The 14,424-nt window shown below is 30.0% G+C and overlaps 1 protein-coding gene across 3 annotated transcripts in view; it reads right to left on the reverse strand.

Annotated features, from left to right (window-relative positions):
• The window catches only part of LOC142329152 (tRNA pseudouridine(38/39) synthase), a 47,359-nt gene extending 36,685 nt beyond the window's left edge, over positions 1 to 10,674 (reverse strand). The window contains exons 1-2 of one of the 3 annotated variants that reach the window (XM_075373495.1): positions 10,296 to 10,674; positions 3,790 to 3,950 (exon numbers count right to left, since the gene is read on the reverse strand). In XM_075373495.1, coding sequence (XP_075229610.1) covers positions 3,790 to 3,950; positions 10,296 to 10,382 — 248 coding nt within the window. In that variant the 5' untranslated portion in view covers positions 10,383 to 10,674. Of the gene's footprint in view, positions 1 to 3,789; positions 3,951 to 10,290 lie in introns of all 3 variants that reach the window. The other 2 variants (XM_075373497.1, XM_075373496.1) reach the window with 2 other exon arrangements.
• Between the last annotated feature and the right edge of the window lie 3,750 nt (positions 10,675 to 14,424).

Consider the following 14,424-nt stretch of genomic DNA (forward strand, 5'->3'; position numbering starts at 1 on the left):
ATAACTTATAGAGGAATGGAAAAAAGTTCTAATCATCCACTTCACAAAAACGGGGATAAAACAGAGGTCAACAATTAAAGAGAGATCAAGTCTAGAACTGATTTTTAGCCTGAAAACAGTCATCCCTGAAATACAACTTGGCAAACAAGAGAATAGCGATTACCTTTGTAGATTTTATAAAAGTCTATGATTCAATTGATTGGAAAACACAGTTTAATATTCTTAAAGAATTTGGGACAGACCCAAAACTAATAAACTTCATCAAGCAGATTCTCACAGACACAAAGTCCAAGATTAGATTTAAAGGGGAAATATCTCATTCTTTTGGATCATGACAGGTTCAGGCAAGGGGATGGACTGTTTCCTCTTCTCTTTAAAGTAGTTATAAGAGAACAGAGAAAAGCTTGCCAAGATAAAGGACTGAAGAAGTCAAATTGAGATATGCAAGGGAAAATCTGAACATTAATTGTCTGTCTTTGCAGATGATCTTGCCCTCTTGGTAGGAGATATAGAAATGGCAGATCAACAAATAAATGTTCTATGCAGAATGGCCAAAAAGGGAGGCTTACAAATTTCCATAGAAAAAACAGAGTGGATGATAAATATTAAGAACCCACCAAAATTGTTACAGACAGAGCTTGTAAGAATTAAGAAGACGAGCAAATTTAAGTACTTGGGTGAAGTTATCCAACCAAATAAAATGGACAAAGAAGCAAACACTGTCAGGATCAAGGATGGGCGAAATCAGGCACATACAATAGCAATCCAACTATGAAGTTTTATATGCAGCAGAATGCATAGCTCTGAACCAAGGGGAAATGGATAAACTGGAACTTGCTGAAAGACAGATAATAAGGAAATTCCTAGGGCCCAGAAAAACTGACTATGGTTAGAAATTAAGAAAGAATGAGGAACTTTACTGGGAGTTAGATAGAATCACAGAAGCAATATATAAGCGAAGACTGGCATTCTACGGTCATCTGACAAGAATGATTTCAAACAGGCTCACAAAGAGAATTTTTGACAAGTGTAATGGTAAGACAAACGTTAAATGGTTCAAGGAAGTTAAAGAGGACCTGGGGTAGCAGATATAGATGTGACGGATTTAAAAAACAGAAGGGTGCTTAGGAAAAAAATGTTAAAATTCAAAGGGATCCAGAAGGAGAAGAAAGAATGCGCTATGCTAAATTGGTTGGAAGAAAGAAAGAAGTGGCACAGTGAAGAATGAAGGAGTATTGGAGAGATAAGAAAAAACTAGCCAGCAATTATCTAGACTGTGATTCTACAGTGACCACATAGATAATATAGCTACAAAAAATAACAACATAAAGCATTAATGAAAAGATTTGAGCACATACTTTTGTAGAAGTTGAAGTTGTAGAGATGTAGAAAATTCTAGTTTTTTTAAATTTAGTAATTAGTATTATTTAAAAATTCATCAACATAGTAATATTGTTTCTATTGTCCTCAGCACAATTAGGACCTTTCTTATAGACGTAAGTATGTATACTAAATCACAAAAAAAAAGTTTATCTGGTTTGATATTGTTATTTTTTATGAAAAGATGAGTATTCTTTTTAGTAAGGATTACACATTCATAAATATAAATAAGTTTGAATTTATTAAAAATATTGTCTATACAATTCATAATTCAGTGGCACACATACGCGCTTCACAGATTCCTGAGGAATGAAAATAAATGTAGGAAAACTAAAGTAAAGTAAGTAAATAACAAAGGGAATTTAGTGATGAGGATAAATAGAGGAAGAGTAGAAAATGTAGAGGTAACTTAGTTATAACATAAATAAAAGTATTTTGGGAACTATAATGACAGAGGATTGGAAGAGTGCAACGGAAATAAAAGGAAGGATAACAATGCCAGAGGAAGCCTTCAGTAGGAAAAGAAAATTACTAGATAGTAAAAGTGTGGACTTATTAAGAAAGAGATTACAAAAATGCTATATACAATGCCTTGTTTGGGTGTTTAGAATATCATCTATAATCTAAAATATACATTTGTCGTATGTTCGCAATTCAACTAGGTTATTGAGGGATAGCACACGTAAAAATTTCTTACAAATAAAGTTTATTATTCTTAAATAATTTATAATGTGTACAAAATAGTAATTCAAATTAAATACAAAATTAACTTAATAACAATTAAATTATATAAACCAAAAAACAATTCAGATTTACAAAAAAACTTTATAATAACTAATAGAAACTAATATTGAATTAAAAATAAGATAATACAAAAATTTACAATTCACTTTTTGAAAGTATTATTCAATTTTACTGTTTACAAAAGAACTATCTACCCTACACTTTATAAATGAATAGAATAATGCCACTTTCACTCCTGTTCACAAATAATTTACCAAACAGCTTCTGGTTTTCAACTACTGTCCAATATTGAATACATGTGATGCACTCTTCACCTATAATCAAACACTTACTCTGAATACTCCTGCACATCGTAATCGCTTTTATTGCAAACTGAAGTGAACTTGAACTTGTAACTTGAAATAATATTACAAAGATTAAAAAAAATTTTTTAAAACTTGCTTTATACTTTTTAGTCATACTTTAATCAAATTATTATACAGTGCATGAGTTTAATTATTAGGTTAATTTGGATTTTAAAAGATAACATCATATATTTAAATTTCTAATATATTTATAAAATATCAAACAAACTTTCAATCAAACATTTACTATACAAAATAACAGGTAATACACACACACACACACATATATATATGAAATTTTGTCAAACACAAAAACTGCTGTATTGATGTCTGATTTGTCATCTGCGACCCTAAAAACCCCACATAGCTGTTTCGCAGATTTTGCAATTCTTTACACCCACATCCTTAATTTACCCCAATATTTGCAAAAGTAATGGTGGAATATTGTATTGTCATCCGAACTTAGTAACTGTGAAAAATTTCATCAATAGGCAATGTCAGGAAATATGTTAAATTTTTACACCTGCACCCTTAATTTACCCCCACCCATGGACGGGGAGATGTTTGTAAAAGTAATGGTGGAATATTATATTGTCGCCCGATCTCAGTAACTGTGCAAAATTTTATCAGTCGGTAATGTCAGGAAGTATGTTAAATTAAGGATGCAAGATTTAAGGACAAACATGAAAAAAAACATTTGAGTTAAAGAAAAGCAAGTAAAACTCTCCTGTTTTCATGTTCGTGCCTTCTACACTTTTCTATAAGTTCTTTTCTAGAAAGAATCACTTTGTCGTTCCTTCTAGATTCTTCTTTCTTCATTTTCTCCCTCGTTCCATTTTCTGGAAGCTTCTCTACCCATTACACTATAATACTACCATTTATTTTGTATATGGGTACAAAATAATTTTTTAAATGGCTACCCTATATACAAAATATTATTAATATATAAAATAAATTTTAAATGTTTTATTACACAATAAAATGTGTAACAACATGTTTAGTTCTTTACTAACTTTTTTTACTTAGACTTACGTGTAATAATTTATTAAGAAAGTACTATTTCAAAATAATAATGAACTAATATAGCTAAAGTTTATTTAAATCAAAAACAAATATAAACAGTAAAAAAAAAAATATAACCAACTAACAAAAAAGTTTAAAAGTAAATGTTAAGGAGCAGTAAATATATGAATTCTAACAGGTAAAAATTAGTACATTTCAAACTACTAGCTAGTATCCTTACATAACACTGTTACAGAGAAAATTAAAGACAACATATTATGTACACAATTTATAATTACAAGATTCAATTTCATCTTACTTGCTAAAGTCAAATTTTCTAGTTTTACTTTTTTTGTCTTTTTTACAAGTGCCACTGCTATCTTTATTAGTGTCAATAGTACAAACATTTTTCCGCTTACATATAATATTCCGTAACTGCTCATTGTGTGCTTGCAAACGAATAGCCAAATCCACTAATTCCTGTACAACATAAAAGTATGAAATATTATGCATGATTTATGTAACATATGTAATTCTTAACCTGTTAATAATTCATAAAACAAGTACTGATATAAAAGAAAGTAGGAAAACTGCAACACCCATCCTCAAGAAAAAAACTAGTTGAACTTAGAGTAACAAATGTTTTTTTATGAGTGCAATGAGTAAGCCTATTTTTTGTAACATCTATGTCAATATTTTTTTTCCAGTAGCATGAATTATATGGTCATTGATAAATGCAAACACCATTCAATGAGACTGTACCCATTGTTTAACTTCAGGAATGGAAATTGGTTTATAAACACGGCTTTAAGTGGTTAATTTTAGAACTCTTCAATTTCCAAGATACTACTCCCTAAAACAATATACACATTTTAGAACCAACAAGTTGCAATGGATGCAGTTTAATGCACATCTCATAAATCTTTGGGACCTAGGAACAAAAAGTAATTTTAATATCATTTTTTATTTTAAAATTTCACAGTACTTCATATTTAAAAACACAACTTAACATAATATGAGTATTTTCAAAAATTGAAGGATTCTGTTGAGAGAGGGCAAGTATAACCCAAGATGTCTTCTGCGCTGCTCTAGCAATTTTTATGAGGGATATGGATGGTTTGTAGCAATCCTGGATATACGCTGGCCCAATAATTTTAGTGCAATACCTTAAAATGAAAAATAATGATGAAACTCTTTTAAGAATTATGGACATATTTTTATTAATTCTAACTGAAAGAAATAGATACTTTATTTAACCTTCAGGATAAACAATACAACAAAATCTGTCTTTCTAGATTTTACCTTGATACTATCTTACTACCTATATATGCAGGTGATAACTCAAGATGGCCACCATTTGGATCTCAGAAACTACAAGTTTTATTGGAAACTATAAGCATATATTTTTCTTTTTCCTGTTTAGCCTTCAGGAATTACCATTCAGTACTATTTGAGGATGATATTATTAGTGTAAATGAAGTATAGTCTTGTACAGTCTTATTTCGACCATTCCTGAGATGGGTGGTTAACTGAAACCCAACACCATAGAATACTGGTATCCACGATAGTATTCAAATCAACAACAAAGTAACTGTCTTTACTAGAACTTGAATGATGGAACTCTAGACTTCCAAATCAGCTGATTTGGGAAGACCCAAATCACCAACCCGGTGGGTGAACAGTGTGGTTTCAGTTTTATTTTATTACAAAGAAAGAATTACAACAGAATTACAATGTCAATTATAACAGATTTTCAAAATTGCCACTATTAGTACAAATACAAGCAGTCGCTCTCCTGAAAACATCATTAACAGCTTTCGACAATGTGTTGTGATGGATGTTGTATAAAATTCTGACTACCTTAGCACTGGAGCTTCATATTAATTGTTGCATATGCTGTATGCAATGGGTGTAATTGTTACTCCCGTACGTTTTCACAACACGATTGAGAAACATGAAAGAAATGTGAGAAGCTTCTAGTATTTGAGGTGGGAGGTAATTGTTACAGCATTCAATATTGCTTCTTCAGCGTTGGCATTTCTCACAAAACGTTCACGACCAGCATCGAATCATTGTGGTTTAAGCATACCTGTTTCTCGATCTAGCCTCTCCCAGCCTCAAATTTTTACGATCCCGTACTCTTCGATCTGGCTAATTTTCCGGGTATTCACGCATAGCAGCCAATCCATTATTTACTTTACCATACATTAAAAACATGTCCGACAAGTTTCCAAATGAAAAGAAATTTGTGGTATTACCCATTGTGAAAGACTGACCGAACAATAACAGCACAAACACCGCTCAAATGAATATTCAGATGCTATATACCAGCGTTTCAACCTGGGAGTTAAAATTAGCCTACAATTTTATACATTAACAATAATGAAATCATTTTATGAGAAAAAAAGTTTATTACAAACATATTACTTACATTTATAAGTACATGGTGTAAACAAAATAAATTAATGTGATGGTTGCGTTTGTTTTTAATTTAAACGTTTCTCCATAAGAAACACACAGAAGTAAATTATTTTCAAGTGATAAAAGATGATTCTTATATTATCTTTTTAGCACAATCATACACAAAAAACCTTTTTCACAGAGGTATGATGTGGCGAAAATGATTAATATTTTCAATGCTTCTGTGATTAAATTTCCATATTTACTTTGACAAGGAAGCCAAAACGTATCTTAATCTTCAGATATGAATTGCCATTTTATCGGCAGACTTTTCGACGAGCTAGCCGTGAATCTTTTATAAGTATGATTTGATTTACAAATAAAGGTTTGTTGATTCCTCAAAGTAAGTAATTTTCTTTCACAAAATTCTAAGGGTTTGCTTTTATGATCCAGATGTTTAGTTTCCAAATGTTGAATTAATTTTGATTGCTTCATAACTTTATCGGAGAGGACTTGTAAGCAAACAACGGATTGTAATTAAAATAATAATGTAATTTAAATAATTGTCATTGTACAATCTTGTATTTTTACTAACTGATTCACTGGAAGTAGATGGCTCACTCGTTTTTTCATAAATTTATCCATTTTGCCTAAGATTCTAATTGAAAAAAAAAAAAAAAAAATTTACACCATTTGATTGACCACACATTAAAAAACCGAAACGTGAATTAGTATTATTTCAATGGAACTACGCTTTTAGAAACTTAAGGCAGCAGACGCTTTGCATTCGTAACTAAACTGACGTCCTGCAATCCCTTACTCCTCTTTTATACTACTGAGAACACGAAATGTTCAAACGTACAGTATGCATGTTTGAACTTGACGCTGTCATGGCGAGTATTATGCAAGCAGACCAAATACAAGGAGCACGTAGACATCAAGTTGGAACCTCTAAATCGCTCATTTTTGTACACTTCATACATGCATGTTCATACCCGTCACTATCAATGCAGCTAAATACTTACAATCAGGTTTCATTGGGTTGGGGTTGGGGGATCGCAAAATATTTATTATATATTTTTAAAAAGTTTTTTGGGAGTCATGGAGGTAAATGGCTTGAGAATCACTGCTACGTATAAACTAAACATGACTGCTGATCACCTGTTGTCAACATATAAAATTCAACTTATTAGTATGTTTTAGATGAGTATCTTTCAAATTTAATTTTATGCATTTGTATGTAAAGTGTTCTGTTTAAAAACTTATCACTCTTTCGACCCAGTTTGTGCGTTTCGTTTCTAATTAAAGTTGAACTTCTCAAATTTATGTTTAATTTTAATAGATATTTCCACCAATTTTCTCAGAATTAAATTCTCTACAAAGTTTACTAGAAATTTTTGTTTACTGGTAAATTAAGAAAGTTATTTTATTCCAGACCTAAAAAAATATATTTTCCCACAAAACCTTTCCGTGTTTTTCTCTGTTAAGTGAGTTAGAGGTCTGGGATCATTTTTATTCAATTACTTACATCAAAAACCATAATAAAGAACCAAATTTACCCCTCCATTTGTATCCCAAAAATTTTAGTACAGTTTAATTTCACAAAGGGAGCAGAAAGTAGGACTAAATGTTTCGCAAACCGAAACTCGCTAATGACAGTTTTCGAACATATATTTATATGATTTTTTTTTCTTATTTTTGGCAATAGCATCATCTCCCGAGAGATTACCGTGCAATTTGTAATCACACGCGCGCGTGTGTGTGTGTATTTTGTGTCGCACACATATAAAATTACATCAATTTTCTGCCATAATTCGGCTAATTGTTAACAGATTTAAAAAAATAAAATGTCATTTTGTTCAAAATAAAAGGCTTAATATTTTAGCAAATAACATAAATTTTGATAAAACTAATATTTACGAAGATATAATGGATTGAAAAATAAACATGGCTGCCATTTTGTAATTTGCAAAGGTATTTAATTCTTGATTTTTTTCTAATTTTAAAACTTTATTACCAAGATGCTTACCAGATATTAATGTGATTCATCTATCTGAACTTGATATAAATTTTTAAATAAAAATAACAACATGGCGGATGGGGAGAACAAAGGAGGAATCGCCATTTTTCCTAGGAATATTTTTTGTTTAGTTTTTCAAGTAGAATCTTAAAAAGTATAGCCAGTCCATCATTTTAGAAACACCTGCATATATATATATATATATATATATATATATACACACACACACACACACACATACAAGGGACGTTCACATTAATCTGGGACTTTTGTTAGACTACAGCGTAAATGGAGATTCCTGGGCATTCTGTTGGTTGTACACATAAGGTACAAGTGTCAGCTATTACCACATGGCGTCCAGTGTAATGAATGGATATGTGGAAAAGTGTCTTGTAATGAAATTTCCTCTGAATAGAGGCATGAAACCTGGTGAGATTGATTGTGACTCCTTGTACAGTACAGTGAGAGACTGTTAGTAGCAGTAAAACATTTGACTGGAGCAAAAATCTTAAATAAAGCACACATCAGTCAGTCAGTGATGATACCGGTTGAGATGGTTTGGAGCTCAGTTTTTTGGGATAAAAATGGCATCATTCATGTCGATTTTATACCCCATGGAGTCAATATCAATAGTAAGTACTACTGCAAAATTCTTCAAGGCTCTCAAGAAAAAACGGTCTGTTGCGATGATTAAAGGCGTTCTGTTTCTGTTGGACACTGCACAACCACATGCAACCCACCGCCCAACATGCAATAAACTGCTAGGGTCCTGGGTAAAATGAACTTCATCCCTTATAAAGTGATTGTTTCACACCTCGAACACCACAGAGATTAAAATTTTGAAAACAAAATTGTGAAATGCCACAGATGAAAACTACATTTAATAAATAGGTTATCATGAATGACTAAAATTAAACAACACTGAATGAACTTCACTGCAAACTGTTGGCATTAATAGTTAGTTGCAGAAATTCATATGAAATACAACAGGTAATAAAATAATTCAGAAAGTTTTTATGTAAAACCCAGAAGGAGAGATATATCATCCTAAACAGTAAATGATACACAAGGATCTTTTAATACAAAACTTTATGTAGAACAACCACATTTGTTCTAAATCTTATGTTTTGTATTATAACCTTAAAAAAAAAGAAAATCAGTAGAACTTGCACTTTTACTGAGTGCAAGTTGTTCAGTACAGAAGATGCATCATGTATAAAATTATTAATGGAAACAGGTTTTTTTCAACTACAGAACTGTTCTGTTCTCTTGCTTTTCCATTTAAAATTATGCTTCATTAAAACTATTAATATTCAATTAATGCTCAAAAGAAATTGATGCTTGCTAATCTTTTCAAAAAGAGGTGGTCATTTTAGAAAGATGGTCAGCAACTTAATTTCTACTGTACCTTAAATTTAATAACAATAACAGAAATTATTGTTATTATGGAAATGAAATTTTTCTAATAAAGTACTTAGACAATATTATATAATTTTTATACCTGTATTAACACGTCAAAACCAAGTAAATGTTGGCAAAGTAAACCAATTAAATCAAAGTGATTGATTATTAAATTATATAATTTGTATAGTAGATATAACAAACTTTGAGAAGTAGTAGTTGATGTGAGATTTAGTTACTGTACATTTTTAAGAAGTAGATAACAATAATCTAGAAAATGTATTGTTCACTGTAGTATGTTTTTCAGTTTAAAAATAAAGTACTAAGAAAAATATTATATGGCTTACTGGTTATAATGTCACCAAGAAAAAAATTTCATTTCTACATAAAATTCAATAATTTAACTATCATCATTTCCTCAATGAAATAGTTTTCACTTTACTAAATATTATCCCCCACAACAAAATAAATATTTAATTTGTTGGAACATTAACATGTTACAAATACAATCGCATAACCAATTTACATTCACTCTTAATTATCTTTATTGAATGCTGAAAATATATATACAAATTGCCTCATCAAATTTTGAAATTAAATTCAGCACTTTATACTTAAAAAGTATACAGTAACATAACTGTATAGTCCATAATGTTTAGGGAAAGGAAAATTTTTGTTATACACATTAAAATTCATAGTAGGCCTATGATAATAAATAGTATGCAATAAAAGTTATTCTATAGTAATAAAGTAGAAATCCAGTGACCCTCACATTTTTAATTTAAGCACTTAAAGTACGATCTTGAGCAAACAGTCCCAATCAATTGAAAAGGGGACCAATATAACATATTGTTTGGGTTAAAGATAAGGCGAGTATAACCTTGAGTTCACAAGATGTAAAATATGAATTAAATTACTACCACAATAAATTTAAAATCCACTTAACTCACTTCTATCACGTTAAAGTTATATCTAAATCTATCAATTAAATTTACTAACATCACCTCTTTATTCATCTGTTTTAGTTCATCCTTAGTCAGGTTTGATTGTTTTTTTTTAATACAATATTTGGCCTTAGAATTGCTGGACATTATATATTAATAATTAATTATTTTCATAAGATAAAAAGTTGTTTGTTTAAGATAAAGAATTAACATTGTTATCTTAAGAACAACATATTGAAAGAGTTTCTTTTGAGGAAAAGTAAGACCCTTTTCCATATGATTAACTTTACAAAACGCTCATATAATAAAAGATTCGATTTAAAGTTAATTATTAAATGTCAAATAAACTTAACCGAGCGATTAAGAAAACAGTAAACAAACACCACGTGAACCTTCACGCTCAGACACTGCCCGCGTTAATAACCTCAACATTAAAGTATGGTGTTTGGTAATACGAAAGAAAAACAGTACAGCTGTTTTCTGTACGTTATGGTAAATCCTTATGCATTTAGTATATTTAAATAAAAATAAATTTGACACCCAAGGTTGTAAAATATATAACAGTGCAGAATTAAATAAAATAACAATTATACATCATACATTATAAAATTATATTTACGATATCTTCTCCGTATGTACGTACATATTCACTACTCTAAAGCAATGGTTGGACGGATACACCCGCCACGTTTAAATAAGACACGGGTACGAAGCGTTACTTTTACTTTTGAGAATACAAAAACAATACTTAATTCATGAATGAAGAATTAGAATCGAAAAATAACTGATCTTTTTTAGGTTGTAGTGTCTTTCATTTAATTCACGAAATGTAGATCAAACTGATCTATGAGTATAAAAGATTATATCAATGAGTAAAAAAGATTAAATATATTTATTTACATGTCTCTGGCACATAGTCAGAGAAGTGGAAAACTATTTTAGTTGGTTGGTGAAAGACCTGCCTCATTATAAACACATTGTTTTGGAATGATGAGTGCTTTCAAGATATCACCACATCATCAGTCTGCAGTTAATTATTTTCTTTATTAGTTTTACAAATTTTTTTTGCTGACAAAAATGATATTTATTAAGAAATTTATACTTATCAAGAGATATGTAGGTTAGTAAGCAATGTGACTTATTTTTTCCATACTTTAATACAGAGAACACAAACTGCACATGAATGAAGAAAGCTACATTGTTAAAAAAAAATTATTACAGATTTCTTAGTGTTCAATTAAAAATAATAAGGTACACAGGTTGGTGAATACCATAATTTCCTATGACAGTATCATGTAAGGCTTCAAAACTATATTGTGCAATATGGAATTTTCCTCTGATGTATACAATCCTGATTTTTCTTTGGTATATGTATCAGCTGTAAAACATTTCATTCATAGCTTCACATATCATAAAATTAACATAAAGAAAACTTTTAGCTTTCTTGTACTTTTTTTAGATAATTACATATATCTACAATCTGTTTCCTCAGAACAATAAAGAAATGCTTTGAATATCTGTAACTAGAGAAAGTTCAACTGCACAGACTGAAAATTGAACTAACAACCTCCAGATTAAAGGCAGAGATGCTACTACTACATCACAGAAATCGATATATTATTTTTGTTAAATTTTTGTTTAATTCATTAAATGCTCATTATGAGTTTTGTGATGGAAATCTTGTATTAATTGTATACAATTATTTGATTAAATATATTGGAAAAAATGTTAGGTCAAACAATAGCATACAAGTGTTATCACCTATTAACAGTGCTTCTAGCTGTATAAAAGTATATGTACAGTGAAATCCACCCACAATCCTACTGATACTGAGAATAAAATTGCTTGATGTACTTTATAAATTAACTTCATAATTAAACAAAGTTAATTAATGTGCTAAATGCTAGTAAAAGACAAATTTATAATTAATAGAGCTAAACTAGATCTGTCAATTATTCTTTCAATATCAACAGTGACATTTTTAAAACAATGAGCAGATTATTTTACTCATGAAGCTGACTTACTCCAAGAGTTGGTAGATATAAACCAATAACTTTTACCTTGTAGCTACAATTTGTAGCACTTTTTTGTACATCGATTAAATATGAACTGGCTACCCAATATTTTTACTATAAGTATATTTTTACTATAAGAAAGACCATATTTGCTTTCAAATGCTGTTTGTTAAAATGGCAAATAATCTTACATTAGATGTCTTATATTATCAGAAGCCCAATTACACAGATACACAAAAAATAGATTAATAGAAAATAATTTTCAATATCCACTATGGAAGCATTCAAGACTTTTTGTAAGAACCACCTTTAAATAATTATATTTTTTATAGATTAACTCATAAAAATTGTTACAGTACTCTCTTGTGTTCTGCTTAGTTATTCTTTATTTGTGTTCTGCTTAGTTATTGTTTATTTGTGTTCTGCTTATTTTGTTTGCTTAGTTAAAATCAGTTGCAGCTGGTATTGCATACTGTTTTAGTTGACTATACACAAAAATCTTCATCTTATATAAGCTAATTCATACATTTAAGTTTTTGTTTCCAATTTATGCACAATCTTAAATTAAATCAGTCTGAATGAATCACTGGTCATTTAACTACAAGGGAATTAAATTGACCCTTACCTTTTTCATAAAGCAGTCAGTCTCAACATGTACATTTTAGTGATGAAATAAATAAACCTAAAAACAATCAAATTATTTTTAATCAAAGTAAAATCATTCCACTTGACCCATTTCTGGATGACTTAGGACTATTACAAGTGGGAGGTAGACTACAACATTCTATTATATTATCAAGCTAAACATCTTATTATCCTACACTCAAAGGCAAATATAATAAATTAATTGTTACTGCTGCGCATTTACATCTTCTACATTCTGGTGTACAATTGACGCAATATTCATTATGCCAGAAATACTGGATCTCAAATGCTAAAACAAGCATTTCATCAATTATTAATAAATGTAACTCAAATGCAACAACTAGGTCAGCTACCAGCTTTCAGAGCAGTACCTTCTCGTCCATTCTCTTTCTGTGCAATAGACTATGGAGGTCCACTTACAATTAGTCATGGCGGGCTGCGGTCCTAAGCCTTAAGTACATCTTATATTGTACTTTTTATATGCCTTTTTAGTATCAAGGCAATTCATTTAGTCTCGGATTTGAAATTTATCGCAAACTCAAGAGATTTATTTCACGAACGATTTAAAATCAAACATTCAACTCTTTTCATCCAAACATAACAATATCATGGACATTTATTCCACCTTCTTTATCCCATTTTGGTGGCTTATGAGAAAGTACAATTAAAAGCGTATAATATCTACATCATGTAGTAATACAAACAACCTTGAACTTTGAAGAATTTGTATATGGTTTTAACACAGGTTGAAACCTGTCTTAATTCTCGTTCCATTTTTACTGTTTCTATGTAGGGACCCAGAACCACTATTGCCTAAACATTTTCTTATCGGCTGTCCACTTATGTCTTTACCTGAACCCAATTACAAAGAAATTGAAATTAACTGCAGGCAGTTAATTTCAATTTCTTTGTAATTGGGTTCAGGTAAAGACGTTCGTTGGCATTTACTCCAGAAATTCATCCAATCCACCTGGAAACGATGGTCTATATTATTCTTATAATTACTATTTTTATACATTGTCATTGATTTGTGATCATGTAATAGTGATAAAAAAAAGTAAAATAAATATTTTTGGTTATCTTGTACTACTGAATCATATTAATGATGTAATTTATATTTGTATTATATAAAATTTATGTACGTGATATTATAACTTAATTATATTGATATTCTCATGTTATTATAAGAAAAAAGAACCTTTTTTTGACGGGCAGTATGTTCAGATGTTATGATTTTTAGTGTCTATTATCCCACTGTATTTAATAAATATTAGTAAATAATTGTTCACACTGTATCTCCTTCCATTTTTGTGGATACTTGAACATCTAGGAGAGCAGTATTCTGAAACTTAATTAGTGAAGTTAAAAAGCATGTTTTCTTGAGTGCTCTTGCATTTACTGCGAGGGGTGGTTGAAGCGTAAAATGCCAATTTCATGCCCTGCCAATTTAGGTAATAGGAGAGATGATAAAGAATCAACAAAACATGTTAATTTTAAGAAAATGATTAAAAAATAAACAATAGTTTCTT

The sequence above is a fragment of the Lycorma delicatula genome, chromosome 8 (genome assembly GCF_047948215.1).
Source record: "Lycorma delicatula isolate Av1 chromosome 8, ASM4794821v1, whole genome shotgun sequence".
Lineage (NCBI taxonomy): Eukaryota > Metazoa > Arthropoda > Insecta > Hemiptera > Fulgoridae > Lycorma > Lycorma delicatula.